At 39.1% G+C, this 20,397-nt stretch overlaps 1 protein-coding gene across 1 annotated transcript in view; it reads left to right on the top strand.

Annotated features, from left to right (window-relative positions):
• Positions 1-20,397, top strand: part of LOC122814628 (spindle pole body component 110-like) — a 750,577-nt gene that overhangs the window by 413,620 nt on the left and 316,560 nt on the right. The window contains exon 4 of the mRNA XM_044087100.1: positions 3,501-3,646. Coding sequence (XP_043943035.1) covers positions 3,501-3,646 — 146 coding nt within the window. The remainder of the gene's footprint in view (positions 1-3,500; positions 3,647-20,397) is intronic.

The following is a 20,397-nucleotide window of genomic DNA, read 5'->3' as shown; positions in this document are numbered from 1 at the left end:
GAGGCAGAGCACCTCGCTGACTCTGTTCAAGAGAAATCTAGACCTGTGGATGGGAGAGTTTACCGAATCATCTCTGTGTCACTGCTGGACAGAGGCACAACAAACTAATGGGCACAGTATTTTTTCATATAAGGGGTTTGGGCTAGGCTTATAAATGCCTTAGGGCAGATAGCCTAGTATAAACCTATGAACCTATGAGGGAAGAGTAGCAAGAGATGATGATCTCTTTCTTCCTGGATGCAAAACCCTTAGTAATGAGATGTGCCACATAGAAGGAGTTTCTGACCACAGTGGCAATGTGATGGTCGAATGAGAGGTTGCTGTCAACCTGTGTCCCCAGATCTCTTATAAGGCCTTCAGTGTTCTGTGGGTGACCACCAGTGTGGTAATTAGTGGGAACTGAGTTTTTCCCAAAGGGATTGACAACGCATTTTTTGGCATTAAGCTTAAGGCCATGGTTTCGACACCAGTCATTGGTCTCAGTGAGGCCTTTCTGTAGGATGTCTACATCACTTGTGGAGTTAATAATGGCTCCCAGCTTGCAGTCGTCAGCGAACTTAGCCAGAGTCCCTCTGTGTTTGCCTGGACTTCTGAGAAGTAGATGCCAAACAGGAGAGGACCCAGGATCGATCCCTGTGGGACTCCACTTGTGAGTGGTCGGCAGTAAACAGCAAATTTTGGCGGTGTGACATGGAAGAAAGAGGAAATTGGGAACATAGTTTCTGGGAGTGCTTTGAGTTGGCAGACTTTAATGATTCCCTGCGGGATGCACTTTGATAGATGCTGGGTAGGCAGATTAGTGTGATGAGGGAGAGGATTTTTCTGACTGGGTCATACAGAATTGGAATTATCTAGACACGGTAAGGCCTTGCTGAGTCTAATTATGGTGGCTGCCAGAAAAGCAATTACTAGAAAATGGAAATCAAAATCTAAACCAACTAATCTAGAAGTAGTCAATATAGTAACGGAGATAAAGGAACTGGAAATGAGATCTTTAGAAAAAGGTAGGAGCAAACTACATAGGAAAAATGGGAATTGTGGGAACAATACATACCGGGGGGGGTGAGGTTTAAAATAAGGCAGGATTTAAATGAGCTGTGTAATGTTTGAAAATTATTAGTTAGAGTATACATGATGTATAATGACTGCAGCTGGGACTGTGTCTGTGTGGTTTGTTTTCATTTATATAAATGTATGATTGCCTATGTCGTAAGTGATGGTTTAATAAAGATGTATCTTGTTTAAAAAAAGATAGGAATTGAATAATTTGTTTAATGCTGCTTAGGTTATATGATATATAGCAACATATGTGAAGTATAATGTTTGTAGTAAACGTGAACTTGTTAATACAGTTTGATTACTTTTATGTAAATGTAAATTTGCCTGTGTCACAAGTGATAATTCAATAAAAGTGTTTAAAAATATTGGACAAGTTTGCTTTTGTAGAGATTTTTGAATATCTAAATAAATCTGATCAGCTTATTTGAAATCAGCATAGGTTCCAGCCAAGACATAGCATTATGATTCAGTTGTCAGAGAATGGTAGATTTCTCACTGACATACTGCAACAACATTTATTTTATTAAATACAACCAAATGTTAATAGGTACATTAAGGAAGCCCTGTAGTGTTAATCCTGGCTGGAACCTTACTGACAGAGATGGAGCAAAGCCTGAGAAAGTTTCTTCTTCTATTTATCTGTGTGTATGGCTGGATGCTTTCACCGAGCACAAAGAGTCATCTGGAGATCAATTTAAAGGCATATGAACCTTTATGTACAATTTGAAAGATACTTCTGCCAAGAAGCTATGAGAACAATCATATGTGGTGTCCTTATGCCATAGGGTAAATATGACATCCTTTTGTTATCCTTAGATTGGGCTGGGAATTATACATCAATGTAGATTTTTCCCAGCTTTGGTTAGGAAGTCCTCTAGTGTTTGAAAATTTAGAGATAGACTTTCACAGCATTTAAAGACCAGGCAGTTTGATAGTGATTACAGCTTTATCAGCATCCCCAGTATTGCAGGGCTGGTTAGCAGGACAGTTTGCAGAGACCTACAGCCACACTGTCATCCGAGCAGTGTCAGTGGCTCAACAGGTTACACACTCACCTTTGCTGCTGGAAGACAGGAAGGTTGTGGGTTCTCTTCCTAGGTGACTGGAATTGCTGACACTGCATTGTAGAACTGGGGGTGGGGGATGCTGTACCCATAAGTGTGGCCACTTTCAGATGAGATGTTAAAGCAAGGTCCCCTCTGCTTGATTTGTTGATAGTTCAACCTGAGGTAGATTAAAAAGATCCCATAGCATTCATCAACCAGACTAGAAAGTTCTTTGATGCCTTGGCGAAATTTTCCCCAGTAGTATTAATGGTTCCTTGAGCATCCCCTGAAAAAAGACTACTAGTCAGTGGGACTAACTTGGTCAACAAAGGCTAAATAAATCAAGTCCAGTTAAATGGTGTGGGGCCCCTTGGAGCTTTACTGCCCCTAGTGAAGACCAAGAGACTTTGCCTCTGTGTTATTTACCTGCACACATTAATTCTAGTTGAAATCTATCAAACTAGAACATGCTCATACAAGGCTACTGGTTTGCACTGCATGCAAAATTAAGTCAAGGGTCAGAGATCAGAAGGCAGCGTTCTTGTCTTCATCTCCCCTGAGTATGCTGATAGTTATTGTTGTTCACAGCTTTGGGTGAGGCAGCTGTAGGCATGATGAGAATGTGGTAGTAGTAGGAGGAGGAACAGGAGGGAAAATAATCACCTTGCAGATATGGATCCAGATGAGCAGTTCACTTTACTGCAGATATCATCTGTACGCTATTGTTTATAACTCTAGTTATTTAAAATGTGAGAGAATCTAAAAGAAACTTAAAAAGTTAATATCTCAATCATCTATGTTTTAGCAGTGTTATGATGTAATGCCAGTTATTTTAGTGCCTTGTGCTTGGATTGAACTGAAAAAAAGGTCTGTTGGTGATCAATCCATTACTCTGGTTAAATAGTAGCATAGCTAAACAAAGAAAAAAAAAACAGCTACTTAGTGTACATTTAGAGGGGTCCCATTCAGGAGATCGATTGAACAGAAAGCCGAACTTCATATGGTCAAGACCGTATGACTGACTTTCTGAAATGTTGAAGCTTTTGAATAGAAATCACAGTACAGTGGAGATTGGGGGATTTATCCTTGTCCCCACTGTAGTGCGATGTCAGAGTTAGTATATATAATATGCGGGGGTTGATGTGGGTAAAGGGGACTTATCCCCCTGCAGAAACATAGATTTTTATCGTTTTCTGTCAATTAACTTTTTGGAAAGTCGATCATGTGATCTCCACCATATGAAGTTCAACTTTTCATTGAGTCAAGCTTCTGAATGGTGTCCATTTAGAGTAACCCTTATTTTATTTATTATGCTTAATTTGGTAAATTTTGTATGCAGTGCTATATGTAACATTGCAGCTTCAGAATTAATACTTGTTGCTTTTATTTTCTCAGACAAAATTTAAACACAAGTGTGACACGTATAATGATATGTCCAGACTATGGACCCATATAAATTACGTGCAGATTAGATTGAAAGACTTACAACAGCACATGGAAAAGTTGGAAGAGGAAAACAGTGGTCTTAGAATGGAGCAGAGGTAATTATGCTGTTTTGCTTTAACTGTGTTGCTTTTGCAAAGTGAAACTTTTCTTACCATTTTACAAATTGAGTCCCACAGAAGGATTATATTCTGAACAAATAGCAATGTTTATTTCATGCATTTATTTACCCACTTTTCATTTCAGTCATTTTGATGCCACTGATGATACAACCACCAGATCTGCTGTCTGTGCACCTTATGATATAGTCTCATACTTCTGTGTGAAGACACATCCATTACTGCCAGCACTTATTTTGGAAGTAGGCACTAACCATATCATGGCTTCTTAAACCAAACAAGCCTCTTTCCTAGTTGTTCCCCTCATCCAAGTCTACCAATTATGTGCTGAGTGAGGTGGGCAAAATAACAGATTTGCACACATCATGCAATGCCAGTGTTTGAGCAACCTGCTTGCAAACTAAGAATCTGAACAAAATATTTGACCACAGAGTGTTCCTAGATCACTCTTGAAAAAGAGATGATTACACAAAGTGAACTGCATGTTAACACAGTAATAAAATAAAATATGTCTATCTCAGTTCATGCTTAAAACTCCAGACTACATTCAACCCTATAGCTCCATTTTTGTATACTTCCTGTTCACACCCATAGCTCCTTATTGCATCCAGACCTTTTTTGGATTTGGATTTGGATTCTTTAACTAGGTGACTTACAAGATAGTAATTGGCAGTATTGGAAAGTGCAGGGAGTTGTTAACAACTTGACACTAAGATTGTTAGTCTAGGATGTCCTGCAATAGAGAAATTAGTCACTGTTTGTCACTTATTATTCATATTTCCATAATTATGCTATATTTTCATAAATGGCAGCCCTACATATTATTTAGAGGTATGTTGTGATATACCAAGGTGGGAGACAGGAAAATCCATTGTCAATGACCATTTATGTCATACTATACCTGAGATATTATTAGTTATTTGATAGCAATTATGAAAATAAACAATATTTCCATATGCAGTTAATATTTAAAAAACAAGTCCCTTGCGAACATGCATGATATCAGGTGGAACCTTAGATTTTGTTGAAGAAAGCTATCTTTGATATTTGCACTAAGTTGCACATCTTTAAAGATATTCAGTGTTATTTATATTGCTAATTATTCAATTAAGCATATATTTTCATATTTCTGTAAATGTCTCAATAAACATGCATTCACAGAGGATTTTCTTGTTATCATTTGAAAGTTTATGTCTCGTTAACAAAAATATTCTAACAGTATATGTCTAGGTTGTACAGTTTCCAAGATATCATAATTTGTTTGTGAAAGTGTAGCAAATATAATCTTGAAACAGAGCACAGAGGATTAGTCCAGATAAAATCACTTTAGCTGACAGATCTATTAGACTGTCTCACTGATACCCCTCCTGTGGGAGGAATAAACATGCCTTGTTGAAGCTTCAAGTAGTTTAGTCAGTTAAGTATGTAGATGGATGAGTGTTCTTGCCCAATATCGTTGTACTCTGTTTCTTGTTAGTCCTGTCTCCCTCTGGGTCACAAGTAGAATATCAGATGTGACTCGAACCTTCTGGTTTACCTCTAAAAATATAATTTTGGTTTTGTGTACGTTATGATATATTGTAGTATTTATGGAAGGACTATGAATGCACTGACTATTACCACTGTAAAGAAAACTTCTTACGGATAACACTGCTATTTGTACAGTCTTAATAGCTTTTTTTGTTCGCAAAATATTTACGTTTGTTATCTTATGCTTTTTATTTTTCTGAAAATGCTTTGGAATGCAAGATGCGTGTAGACTGATAGAGGTGTGACATTCCACACCACATAGTGTGTTAACTCACACTACATCCCTGTTCTGTTTATCCCACCACCCTAGGCAAAGATGTTTATCTGACTTGTTGATAACTACATACTTTTTCACTGCCTCACTACAAGGTATCTTTTGTCAGTAGTACATACTAGGTGCTGTGTTTGTTCTACACTAGTCGATCTCCAGGAAAACAAGTGTGCATCTGTATGCAGTACTATTCTTAACACAAGATGAGGTGCTATACATAAAATAAATAAACAGTTGCCCCTGTCTTTACTCCAGAGCCATTAGATATTCAGCATATTGCATACTGATCTATATTGCAGTAGCCTTACGTATACAGGTTATATCCTGACAAGGATATAACAGTCATCCAGCTTACAAAGCTTCAGGGCATCTTCCATTCACTCTAACCATTGGGCAGTTCCAGCTGAGCTGCCTAAAAAACACAGGTTTGAGCACCAAGCCCTTCAGAGCTTCCTGCCACCAAAGATATCACTCCTCTGTGTGCTTTTGAGGATCAACTGTCGGCTTGTGCGGTTTCTTTGCTGGGCAGATAAGCTCCCTTTGGGGAAAAAATACTTCTACATTTTAATTTATTGTTTGAATGTACTTCCTGGTTTGGAAAGTTGTTTTCTTTTGTCTAGGAGTTTGTGTTTTAATGGACTGTCATGAGACTTGGCTATAATTTTAAATGCCAGGACACTGTTTCCCTGTCAGTTTAAAGTTTTTAAAAGTAGTTGAAAAACCATTTTTGTGGCGTAACTGTGTATCCATTCTGTCTTTTTTTCATCTGATTCAACCTGTGGGTTGTTTGATCCGTCAGGATCTGACCTCGGTGCCTTATACAAAAGCTTTGGATCTGAGAGCTCTGACTTCTCTCCTACCCACAATTCCCCTCTCCTGGCTGCAGTATCTCAGATCTCATTTGCCGCCTGAGTAAACCAGATGCATGTGTACTGAGAGCTCCATCATTTGGATATTTTAAGATAAAGGAATGTTTTTCTTTCTCCCCCTTTCAAAATTTTGAAAGTTTGTAGTATTAGTGTTAGTAGTAGTAGTGTTAATTTGAAATGTCTGAAGAAGTTGCTCACACTTTGAGCGACGAAAAGCGCTTTACTCTAAATAAACTGTCTGTTTTTTAGTCTTCCGTGACATTCTTGGACTCTCTTTTGTTGGATTTAGTCTGTTCCTCGTATCCAGTTTGTCTCCAGTTTTTGTCATGGCCAATGATCAAGTTATCCCTTCTTCACAAAACATTTCTAAGAAAATTTGGCACTTACTGAAAGGGTTCACGCCTTGACTCTCAACTAGGTGCAGCCGACTTCATCAACTCGACACCGCAACTTGTCAGCACACCGCCAGCTGTTGCTGCCTATTTAAACTAAACTACCAGGACTAGCACGCAACCTGTTGAACCTAGCACAAACACTTTACCTTCTTGCAACCAGAACAACCAGACTGGTTTGAACAACAATGGAAGATTTAACTCAATTTCTAGTGAACGGACATACACTAACGGCGCTAGAGCTTTATTGAGCTCCTGTGTTTAAAGACTGGATTTCCAATACTAACAGCCTTGCCTTTAACCAACAAATTGAACGCTGATATTCACGAGGTGAGTGAAAAGAAATTTTAAACAACTTGAAATTAATTGATGCAAAACTTTGAAAATCAAAGTTGCAGTTGGAAGTTAACTACTTCCAAGAATGTTGCACATCATGTGTATCCGACCGGATTAGTGACAAATTCACCTTTTCATTTAGAACTTATTAACTTATTTAATGAGCAGGGTTTTGCACTTATGGAGTGCATGACTAAACACTATAGACTACAAATTACTGAACTTACTAAAGAGGTTGATGAACTGAACAACTGTATCACTAACCATACTGACTTTATTCGATACAGATATGACTATGAAAGAATATTCAGTTCTATCGACCAACTATTAGCTAAGTCGAAGCTCATTAAAATTAAAAAAATAAATAGAGACAGACTTGCTTATGAAAGTGGAAAGGCATATCCAAAGCCACCAGTTTCTCAAAATAATTTTAATGAAACAAAGACAAATGACAGTGAAACTTACAGGACACTACCTTCAACACTGAGACACCAAAATCACAGACAATATAACAGGAACAACAATACATGGGCAGGCGGTGAATTAACTTACAGTTCAGCCCAAAGAAATGACTATGACAACCAAAATTTGGGTGCTATTCCGAAGAGACATTCTGTTAACAATCAAAATCAAATTAATCAACAACCTCAAAAACAAACCGAAGAGATAGAACAAGAACTATCATCAAAAAAACCTGAGGTTATATACAACCACACAGGAGACTTTGTAGTGTACAACTTTTCATGTATTGACATTGACTCCACTCTTGTTGAACTCTTTGCTAGAGGACAAACTTTTGTACCTAGCAAATACATGGACCTAGCACAAAGCATTAAGGACATCAAACTCTTCGTAAGAAAACTAAACCTCAATATCCTCTTAGGGGATTCACCAACAATTAGTCAGTCACTCAAAGTAGTTAGTGAGTACAATCCTACTTTGCATCCAACCTTGTCCATATTTGAACAAATTATGGAACTTGATTTAAGAAGCATTAATGACAGTGTACATAATAAAATTTATCAAAATAATAAGAAAGGTAGAAATTTTAGTAAGGAAGAATTTATCTACCTTTAAAACACTTAACATTAGGGCTATTAAGCCAGACAAAGGTGGAAGACTCACTTTATTTGACAATTTTGACTATGTTGATAGAGTTGAAAAAAGAAGTCTCTTTAAAAACAGTTATCATTATATCATCACCAACTGGCCAAAGATCCCCAACATGTTAAGAATCTGGACAATATTATATACAGAGAAGACTTGAACTGGGAACAACAATACATTCTAAACAACACTGAATGGTTGCCTTTTAACTAACTTATACCCGCTTCCTGGATGATATCTTCATTTTATTTGAAGGAAACCAGAAAGCAAAAGAAAAAAGAGTTGTTAAAATTATTATAGTCTCAGAAGAAGAAAGTAGTAGTAGTAATTCAATAATGGCTGCCTAGACAATCAAGAAGTAAGAATGGAACCTATTAATGACTTAGATGTAGTTTTATAACAACTTATAACATGGACAGTGACATTATTAAGAAACTGATATTTAAAAACTGGTCATTAATTCAACAAGACAGCCTAGAATAGTTTATAGAAGTTAATTTGGCAGTGGCGCAAAAAATTTTTTACTTATCCAGGCTTCAATGACCACTAATAATAAAAATAAAACATATACATTAAATATACTTTTAAAGTATCATTGCTAAAATTAACTAACAACACACATCTGTTGTTGACAGTATTTTTTATATATATACTTTTATAGAAGTGATATCAAACAAATAACTGTTTTAATTGTTGATTAGCAATCAAGCATAGTTATATATAAACAGTTAGTTAATTAATTTGAAACTGCTTTTACTCTAAATAAACTGTCTGTTTTTAGTCTTCCGTGACATTCTATCCAGTTTGTCTCCAGTATTAGTGTTAGGACATTAGTAGAACTTTTATATAGATTGGTGTATTCTTTATAGCCCTTACAAATATTCTTGTGTGTGCATGTTTATACATAATATTAAGATAATAGTTTGTTAGGGAATTTCTTCTTTGATAAGTAAGGTTATTGTGTAGTTAAATTACTTTTGCAAGAGTTTTAAAAAGTGCTCTTCCTGTAGGTATAAAATACCACCCCAAGACCCACACTCGCAGTGTGTTTACTACTTGGAGCCTTCTCGTTTACAGGATTCATGGTCCATCTGTGCTGCTTTCAACACCAGTGTCCTTCAGGGGTGAAGACAGAAACTGATTTTGAAAGAAAGGTCTTCTCCCTACATAGACAGGGTCCAAAATGTCTTCGGATCCAAGTGCATCCACCTCTCCCCCTTCCTCCGAAAAGAAAAGGATAAGGAATGGGACAGATTCAAAGAGAGAGAGAGAGAAAGGGAAAAAGAAAGGGAAAAAGTTAAAAAGAAATTGAAAGACAAGAGACCTAAAGATTGCCTGGAGAAAACTAAGAAAAGGTCTCCTAACCCCATAGCTATTGCAGGTCCAGCACCGAAAATATTGAGACAATCAGATCTGAAGTTTGCTTCGATCCAGACTCCTCTGCCAAAGGCCTTTACTCTGGCACTGATAATTCCCAGGTTTCATTCTCCCATATTGCAAAACATACCTTAAAAGTATACTTCGCTAGCCTCATGCTCTAGATCCCACCTTTCTACTAGGAGTCTCATGCAATTCAACATCAACCGAATGATAGGAGGTTTTTGAGGACACAGATTCAGCTGGGAGTTGTCCTGGCTCTGTCCCCAAGAAAAGGTCTGGGATCAGCCCCTTCCACCCTGACTGTTCAGACTTGTTAGCTTCCTATTCTGTCTCCATTGCTTGAGCCGGTATACATTGGATCCAAACTTCTTATGGTACCAGCTTCAGAATCGATAGTCCTGGAGAATTCAGCTTTGACATCTCCCCTCACTCACTTGACTGCTGTGCACTTGATCTGAGTAGAATCCCGGTGCCAGAGTGTCATTGTTGGAGCTCCAAAGGTAGAGTCGACAACAACCCCAATATTTTTGGAGCCATCACTGCCACTCAGGGCTTCATTATTAAACAGCTCAGTTCCAATGTCCTACTCGGTGCCTTAGCCATTGAAATCAAGAGAGCTTCTGACTCAACTAATCTAGATGGTTCTTCTTTGGCTCCAGTGGCTGAGTCTGCTTTCAAAACTTTGGAGAGGTCCTTGGCTGGACCAAGATGATTGGTACACTCTCAGAGTTTGGATCCCTCCAGACTCCTTCTGAAGATTGCACCTACCTCCTCACATTCTGGTAGACAGGGACAAACTGATCCCTTAGGCTTCAAAACGACTTGGCACTTGAGTCCTACATTGGATTTTGATGTGTCTTCCTCAGGAATCTCAAGGAACATTCTCCAGAAGGGGATGTAAAAGGAAGCATATTGACTCCTCTGCTGAGTCTGTCACCAAATACACCAACTTAAATGAGGGAGAAGGTTCTCCCAGGTCTCTCCCAGAAAACACCTCCTTTGGAAACATCCTTGAATTCATGAAATAGAGGGGGGAATGGTCCACCAAAACTCCTTCTGATGAATTAGTGTCTCTTGAAACCTTTGGGTTCAGCCCCTCAATGTCCTGTCTGGTCCCCTCTCCCGACACCATAGTCAATCTTATCACTCAGAAAGCCTGTAAGGAGCCTGATGTGGCAGATCCCATTCCAAAGAAGCCAGACAGAATTTTATTTCCCCTAAAGAAAGAAATTCTGGCCTAGGGGTCTGTCTGAAGAGTGTTCCTCTGTCCATCCCCCTAGCAGACAGTCTAGGGCATTGGACAGATTGGAGAAATAGACATATGCTTCAGCCTCCTTCTCTTTTCATACACTGAACTACATGGCTCACTTGACACGCTTCCAAAAGGATTTGATAAAAAATTTTCAAATTCCCTGGCAGGTAATTTACTAGCAGATATCCAAAAAAACAGTGGATTCCCAGTTGTCTACCCTACAGTAATTTTTGAATGCAGTCATGAGACCGCTTTTTAACACAGCAGGTGGTGCACCCCAAGCAGCAGGTACAGGCATTAAAGTGCATCGTCATGCCTGAACGTGGCTCTGGAACTTTGAGGAAAGCTTTAAAACATCCTTCAAAAATGTCCCATATGATGGCTCCACCTTGGTTGGACTGAAAGTTAAGGGCACGCTTACCAGAAGTGAACAGTACAGTACAGCCTTGTCTGCTGTTGGAATCTGTTTTTCAACTCCTCAGAGATACTTCTCCAGGAATCACAGAGGGGAAGAAAAATGTGGTTTAAAGAATCTCAAGGTTTTCACCAGGACACTTCTGGGTATAGGCCGTCCAGAGGCACAGGAGCAAGCATTTCCCTTGGATGTTGCCCAAGATGCAAAGGCAGTCTGCAAACTCAAGGTTTCCATTGAGCTTTCACAGAAAAATCTTATCAGCATCCCTGAACACTTGCCTGACTGCTGCATTCTGAAGTCTGTCAGTGGGTGCTTTTTCTTACACACTCTAGCCTGGCAAAATATAACTTCCAATGCTTGGGTGCAAAGGATCCTTATGAGAGGTTATGCAATATCTTTTTTGGAAACCCCAAGAATAAAACAAAATATTTCTGACACTCCACCCAATCAGCAAAATGAAACTAGAAACTCCAAGACAACGTCCACGGCAGCAGATGCTGGACAGCAACCAAATCTTTTAACTCAGAGCCCTTTATTTGCGGAAAAATAATAAAATAAGTTGATAAAATAAGTTGAATAGCAGCAATGAATCAAGCGCTTTCATCTCTGTTCATTCAGAGACTTTTTCAAGATAAAAAACACAGTCAACAGTCCCTTTTTAAAATAGTAAAAGGCAATCCCCTAATTACTCTCCACCAATAAGTTACATTCATAAATTAGAATGTCATAAATTATTCAACAGCTGGATAATTCTTTTTTTAAAGGTATAGAAGCTGTATAAAAGATAAATAACACTCTCATTGTAAACCATAAAATGCATAATATGTTGCAATAAAAACATTCATCATCCAATCATTTAAAATAAACTGTATGTATATACACATACACACTTCTCTTTTTATCAACTTATCTATCTAGTGCCTTCAATTTGAGAAAACACGCTAAAGACAGGGAATCATTTATACCTGGCCAACTTGTTGCATTCATTCTAATTTGCCATATAGCCTCCTGTTTTTGTAATTGTAGTGTCTGTGGGACACCTCTTGGGTGAATTTCAAGTCCATCCAGAATCATAAACTTAAAAGTATAGTCAGGGAAATCGTTACAGTGTTTTGCAAGGGCATTCGTCTCTTTTTTCAACCTTATATCAATAAGGTGTTCTTAAATTCTACTTTTAAGCTTCCTTTCAGTTTTTCCAATGTAGTATGCTGGGAATTTCATGCACAAAGCACAATATACCACTCTCTCAGTGTGGCACGAACCTTTCTTGTTTATCTTTATCATAGTCCCATTTATTACACAGGAGAGTCCTTCTAAAACATATGTACACATTGTGCATGACCCACATTTGTTTCATATAGCCTACTATAGGTTTCTTAATGTTTGCTTCAAGAATATTTTTGAGGGTTCGCCCCCTCCTGTATACTATGTTCGGTTTTTCACCCACCCATTCTCGAACATCGTTGCATGATCTAACAATAGCCCAATTCTTATGTACGTTGTCAGCAATAATTTTACTGGACCTATTATAGGCTGTAACCAATGCTGACCTGGAGTATGCTACTCCTACGGTCTCAGTTGCCACCTCTACACTCTCCTTACTGGACCTATGATAGGCCATAGCATCTACCACTCTAGCATCAGTTACCCCTATGGTCTCAGTTAATTCCTCAAGCTCATCTCTCTCTGTATATCCATCAAGGTCATCCATCCCTATAAGTAAATGTGGTTCATTTATATCCTGGTTAAGGATGGCTTTAAAGTGTCCTCTTTCTCTTTTATTTACTGCTTCAATAAGTAACTCATAATAGTAGGATAACCCCTTTTAACCAACAGTTCTTTCAATAATTCACATTCTCCAAGGAATGTTTCAAAACAAGTTATCATGTGGGCAGCTCTTACAAATTGCCCCTTTACAACGGCCTTTTTCTTTTTGTAGGGGTGAGCACTGCTAAAATGCAGGAAGCTATTAGAATATGCTTCCTTATGGAAAATTTCAGATTGGAACACACCTAAAGAGCTATTCTTTACCAATCTAACATCCAAGTATGCAATTTCACTTACTCCTACAGTGTGGGTGAAACTTAAAAATTGGGTAGAATTGTTAATATACACTAAGAATTTCTTAATCATCCCTTGTGGGCCAACCCAAAACACAAAAATGTCATCCAAAAATCGAATATAAAGTCTACAGTATTTATAAAAGACTGATTCTATTAAGAACTTTTTCTCCCATTGTAGCATGACTATATTCGCATACAGGCCTCCCACAAGGTGAGCCCATAGCAACGCCCTTTGTCTGAAGAAAGTATTCTTTATTGAAAAATATAAAATTATTCCTTAGTACCAGGTTTAAAGGTTGTTCATAAACATTTATTTTTGATTGAGGAATTCCTCTCTCATCACAAAACCATTCCACACCTAGATCGTGTGGTATCACTGTATGTAGGTCTTTCACGTCCAAGGTTATAAAAATCCCTGCTTCATTAAATTCCAACTGGTTAATCCTCTCCAAAAAATCCAATGAGTCTTTATATAAAGAATTTTCATTAGCTAACAAAGGTTTTAGTTTAATTTCTAAAAATGTTGCTAATGGGTAAGTTATAGAACCTCGCCCATCAACAATGGATCTCATAGGGGGTGGTCCTGTAAAAATTTATGTATTGTTGGTAGTCCAAAAATACATGGTGTCTTTGGGTACAATACTGTTAAGAAGTTTAGGTCATCTATGGAAATGGATCCTTCAATAAACAAATCATTGAGCTCATGAATACATTTCCCATTCTCTGATTGTAATCCGTAATATCCATAATCACAGCCCCTCCCCCTTTATCTGGTTTAATAATTCTAAGACCAGAGTTACATTTCAAGTCCTGTAAACATTCTAATTCATAAACATTTAAGTTATTGCCCCTTCCATTTCTTTTCAGATTCCTTAAATCAAATTCACATAACTTCTCAAACATTTGCAATGTGAGATGCAGTGGGGGGGTTGTACGTGCTAGAAATATGCAAAGGATTACTGATATAATCTACAGATTTAAATAAAACATTCAGGTTCAGTTTTCTTACAAAGTATTTTAAATCTATTATAGTATTAGCAAGATCACATTCAGTCTCTGGTACAAAAGTCATGCCCCTGGATAGTAGATCACAGGCAAATTCATCGATAGGCACTGAGGAATAGCTGAACACATTAAAATCCCCAGCATTGTTCTTCATTATAAGACATGGAGGGCATGTGTTTCGGGGTTCATCTCCTGCCCTGATAACTGCCCCTCCGAGTCCCCCTTCGATTCATTGTTTGTCCTCCTCGACCTCTGTTGGTCGTATAAGTCCCTTGAGCTGCGTTCTCCATATTGTTGGAGCCTCTCGGACCCCCTCAAAGGGGGGGGGGGTACTGCTCCTCGTCTAAAAATATTTTCATCATTAATGACATTAAACTCATTTCTGGACCTCCAGTTTTGTGATTTGGGTGGTTCAGAGTAAGCAGTGTTCTGATTATACTGTATTCTGTCCCGTTCAAGTTTCTTAAGTTTCCTATTTTTTATGTTATTAATTTGGTGTACGATTGACTTGAATACATGATTATAGTCAAATAAATTCTCTGCATGTGCCCTGTCCTGCACAATAATTTTATCCAGTTCTGTTGCATCTTTTATTAAGTTATTCAATAAAATATCATTATGTTTGATTACAATCTCCATATATTCATGCCCATGCCTGTCAACCATGGAGATTAATTCTTTATGAAATTCAGAGTTCACTATTAAGCCAGAAGGGAACCGCCACATACGTAAACCCTTTGGCACCAATTTTAATCTCAAACATTCCCTAAAGTATGAATTATCTAGTTGTAGTTTTTTTATCTTAAGTAAGACATAGTCTAGTTTTTTGCAAGTTAGTGTTATAGTCAGTAGTACTCACAGTGCTCTCCGGTGACAAGGATGGATACTGTTCAAGCCATTCGCCAATATGCGCTTGTCGTATAGCACCGTTTGGTTCATCATTCCTTCTCCTGTTTTAAGGGGGGTTGAATTGGTAAAAATTTGCCATTGACTGATATTTCCACCATTTCCTGGCTCATTTGTAGTTAAACCGACATTATTTAGCAGCCGTTGCATTGAATTAGATGCTCGTACCTCACAGACTTCCTCTGTAGTGTTGTTTACGCCCCTTTCTGATGACGTAAGCTGGGTGTGTTCCATTCTATCAAGTCTTTGAGACATCTGTTCCATTTTATTTAGTAAATCCTCTATAGATTGCCCGAAACTCTGGGAAAACAGCAACTGCTGTGAGTCAATGTTCTGTCCTTCTACAGCCATTTCTATTCACAGAAACAGATCAGCAAAATGAAACTAGAAACTCCAAGACAAAGCCCATGGCAGCAGATGCAGGACAACTATTTTAACTCAAAGAGCCCTTTATTTGTGGAAAAATAATAAAATAAGTTGATAAAATAACTACACCCAATCAGTTGGAACTCAGAGCAACAGAAGTTCAAAACTTGCTGGATTAAGGAGTCATCCATCCGGTCCCCCAAGACCAGTTAGAATCCACAGTCTATTCAAAGTTCTTTTTAGTAACAAAAAAGACAGGTGACCAAAGAGCAATTTTGGATCTTACCAATTTGAATGTATTCATAAAACAGACAACATTCCAGATGATCACAGTACAGTCCATTCTACCTCTGCTCAAAAAGGACAATTTTATGTGCTGTGTAGATCACTAGGATACCTACCATTGCATAAAGATCCAGCAGCAGTCCAGGAGTTTCTGATGTTTCCGGCTGGGAGGCAGTCACCAGCAATTCAGAGTGCTGCAGTTTGGTCTCACCACAGTCCTCTGGGTGTTCACCAAGAAAATGGCAGCTGTGACAACCTCTCTCAGGCTTCAAGGGATCCAAGTATTTCCGTAGCTAGATGACTGTCTTCTAACTGCTACCTCCAGGGATATACTTCTTACACATCAGTCATTCCTACTACAACTGACAAGTCATCTGGCATCTCTGTAAACACCAACAAAAGCAAACTGCCGCCTATTGAATCCATAGAATTCATAGGCTGCCATATATACACAGTACTGCACATCAGACAGAAAAGCTACCCTCAGAATGGGTCAAATCAATCAGATCAGTTGCTCTTCAGGTAATAAATCATCCCAACCCCCAGGCTCGACTGATATTATGCCTGTTATATCTAATGCCTTCCTCCATTGTGAAGTTTCCTTTAGCCAGATATTACATGAGAGCTCTGCAATGGACATTAGTTGTACAGTGGTCTCAGAACATTCATCTCCTTCACCACAAAACACGAGTCACACAGTTCTGCAGGAACCACATTCATTGGTAGATTTCATCCAACTTGGTTACTCAGCAGACTCTTCCATTCTATGATACCCAAAGCCATAGTGACCACAGGTGCATCCCTTGTAAGGTGGTGTGTGTGTGTGTGTGGGGGGCACATCAAAGCGAGAACAGTCCAAGGAACGTAGTCCTCAACAGAGGCCAACCTTCACTTTAACGTCTTGGAGTTGAGTGGTCCTCCTTACATTGCAGGCACTTCAGGACCATCTACTTAAGGATGTGATTGCCATACACTCAGACAATATGTCAGTGGTTTGATACATCAGCAAACAAGGTGGAACCCGATTGTACTCTCTTTGCCAAGAAGCCATGAGAATCTGGCATTGGGTGATGTCTTCGAACTGCTTTCTAGTAGCAATGCATATACCTGGGACATCCAACATCCTGGCAGACAGACTGAGCAGAGCTATACTATTGTCTCACAAGTGGTCTCTCAACAAAACAGTGGCAACAGGGGTCTTCAATCACGGGCGCCAGCCTTACTGCTACCTTTTTGTTTCCTACCTAAACAAATTCAGAAGTTACTTTGCCCTTACTCCTGTACAGAGTCAGCCACTGAGAGATACTCTAGACCATCCTTGGCCCCCAGCTGTCCTTATTATCAAGTTCATTCAGTAAGCAAAGGAGTACAAGACCAGAGTAATCCTCATTGCTGCAGTCTGGCCCCAGCAGGTATAGTTCCCATTTCTTTGGCTTTACCTAGTTCATCCACCATGGGTTCTGGATCTATTTTTGGATCTCCTCTACCAGACCTAAAGACTGTAAAACTAACCACATGATTTCTCCACTTCTAACAATTGCCAGAGATGCTAGGCTTTCCTACCCAGCAATGCAGATCATATCTTCCTCTCAAATGAACTCTACAAAAAGACTTACAAGAGCAAATGGAAGCATTTCTCCATCTGGGCATCTTCTAGTGGGCTAGACCCCTTTTCAGCACTGCTTCCAAAAAAGTTTAGAATTTCTTTCAGAAGTTTTAGGCTCATAGGTTGGTACTAAGCTATCAGCTCTAGGGCCTATACAAGCCTAGCCATAACAATTCCCTGGCTATTTCTTCCCACACTATTTACTTCCCTGGACCCCTGTCTAGCAGGGCAACTGACATGATCCCCTGGGGGTGAATTTCCTTTCTCCCATCCAATCGTCAAGGTTCCTTTTGAAGAGGGCCAGAGGCGCTCTACTTGACATGTATGGGCAGGCTATTCCAGAGTTTGGGGAGTCTCTGGGTCAGGAACCTATCCCTCCAGCATGTTTTGTTTATTGTGCTGACAAGGTTTAGATCCCTGGAGCGTGTGACTCTGAGGGATTGGGATTTCTTTAAGTGTAGCATGTCCAACAGCTCTGGATTTGACATGGCTTTGTATGTTAAGCAGAGATCGCCTCTGAGTAGACGATCGACAAAGTATAGATGGAGTTTTTAAGGCGGTCAGTGTAGGGCATCTGCTTTAAGCCTGTGATTCTTTTAGTGAGATATTTCTGCGACCTTTCCAGTTGTTGCAGATGTCTTGAGAGGTACATACCAAACGGGGCATTGTATTCTGTAATGGGACTAATGAGGGATGAGTAAAGTGGTACAATGACCTCCTTTTATCTGGATGAAAAGTCCTTAGTAATGAGGTGTGCCACATAGAAGGATTTCCTGACTGTTGTGACGATGTGGTTATCAAAGGTGAGACCACTGTCCACCTGTGTCCCTAGGTCTCTTATCACACTTTTGGTGTTTAGTGTACTGCCACCTATGTGGTAATTCATGGGTACATGTTTTTTCCCAAAGGGAATAACTATACATTTCTTGGCATTGAGCTTGAGCCCATGGCTCTGGCACCAAGCATCTGTTTCTGTAAGGCCCTTTTGTAGAGTATCCACATCATTTGGGGATTCATGACTGGGTCATGTTATTCAATGATTAAAGTACAGTTGGCAGCCATTTCAAACTTTCACATAGGGTTCAACAACGCTTCCATTGCTTCCCTCAGAATTTCCAAGGCTTTTCTAAGAGGTACCTTTTTATTGAGACCCTCAAGTTTGTAATCTTATTCCTCCCTGGGATGTCACCATTTTGCTGCAGTCTTTATCTCAGGAAACCCTTTTGAACAAGCAGCACCCACAGATATGAAGTTTCTTTCTTGCAAGACTATTTTTCTGGTCACCATTACTTCTGCCAAATGAGTATCAGAACTTCAGGTACTCTCATGTAAGGTCCCTTTCCTGGACTTTCATAAAGACAGAATGACTTTGAGTACAAATCCTGCCACTCTCATGTTGGCTATTTCATTTGTTTCTCAATGAATGGGTTCAGATCTGATCCTCAGATCTGACTCAGCCACTTTTTTGCAGTCTAGGATCTGACTCTTGAACTCCTCCCTTTAGCCGTAATGCCCCCAATCACTGCTTTACCTCAGATCTCATTTGCTGCACTATCATTCAGTCAGGATTGTTGCGCTGTCGAGCTCTAGGCAGTTCAGTGGTGTTTTGTGAGTGATATTAACTTTTTTTACTACTAAATCTTTTTCTTCTTTAGTGCCTTCCTCTCTTTATCATCTTAGAATGAGTGTAGACCTTTTTTCTACTCAGAGTAGGCTCAGTACTATCATCATTGGTAGTCTTTCTCCTTTTTCTTACCTCTCCTGAGGTAATCTTTTTACCATTGTTGGTATATTCTTCTCTTTTTCTTCTTCAATATAAAAAAAAAAAATATTTGTTTGCAGTTATTAGTTTGCCCAAAGGGAGTTTGTGTCTTGTTTAGGCCCTGCTCACCTTCAGATTTCATGTGAAATCTGTGTGGATTTTAAGACCAGGGTGGTCAGTGATAGGCATAACAAACTAATTTAAAGGTCTGTTGCTTGCTTCCTCTTCTGCAGTTCCTTTTACATCAGGAGCTCAATCCATCGAGAAGTCATAAGGCTTTGGAGACAAGGGAGTCTAGAAAGTGCTTCCCTGTCCAATTTCCTTCTTCCACTCTGAGTTCAGAGCCCCTTTGAAAATAAAAAAATGCCTTGGATCTGACCTCATCAGATCCTACTGTCCCTCAGGTTAAAAAGGTTTCAGATCCAACAGGTCTCCTCGAATCTGGTCTCTGCACTTCTCTCCGGAGATGTTATCTCTCCGGAAATGTTCTCTTTGAGACTGGGATCTCCTTTTCTGCAGGAAACTCCAAAAAATCTTCTCATCCTTACTCAGCATCCTCCTCCATCAGGTCTTCCTGGAGTACTTCTCTTCTGAGCATGATATGGATAGGATGATGAGAAACTTCCTTAAAGCTCAGATCCAGATGGGGGTCCTTCAAGCTCCATCCCCTTTGGATCTGTGAGTCTGGAACCTTTGATATACCCTGTGGTGACTCTTTCTCTGATCTGACCTGTATTTTCTGAGCTATCTGATCTGAAGATCCCGAAGGTCAAGGTGTCAGATTTGAGAATGTTACCTTCCTCAACTCCGACTCTTTCCTTGATCCATTCAGCTCTGATCATTTTGGAGAAGAATGACTCTCAGAGCTGAACTCTAAGAAAGTCTGTATTGCCATATCTCTCTTTGACAATAGGTTGTTTCAGACAAGTGGATACAGATTGTGATCCATCACTGCTTGTTAATCCTTTCAAGATTTAGTTATTCATTTAGTCTGTTATTATTGTTACCTAGTTACTGTTTAGATAATTTGTAGCACTGTGTTTTTTTTTCTTTCTCAATGTTGTAATTAGAGCTTACGACTCAGTTGTACCAAATTTGTTCCTGTATTTCTCCATATCATGATCACCTCTATTGTATACATACTTTGATTGTTATTGTTCACCATCTACCATGTCATTCTGTGGA

This window comes from Protopterus annectens, chromosome 1.part1 (assembly GCF_019279795.1).
Source record: "Protopterus annectens isolate FY-2018-M chromosome 1.part1, PAN1.0, whole genome shotgun sequence".
Lineage (NCBI taxonomy): Eukaryota > Metazoa > Chordata > Ceratodontiformes > Protopteridae > Protopterus > Protopterus annectens.
Note: the sequence above shows the minus strand (reverse complement) of the source record. Positions and strands in the feature narration are given on the sequence as shown.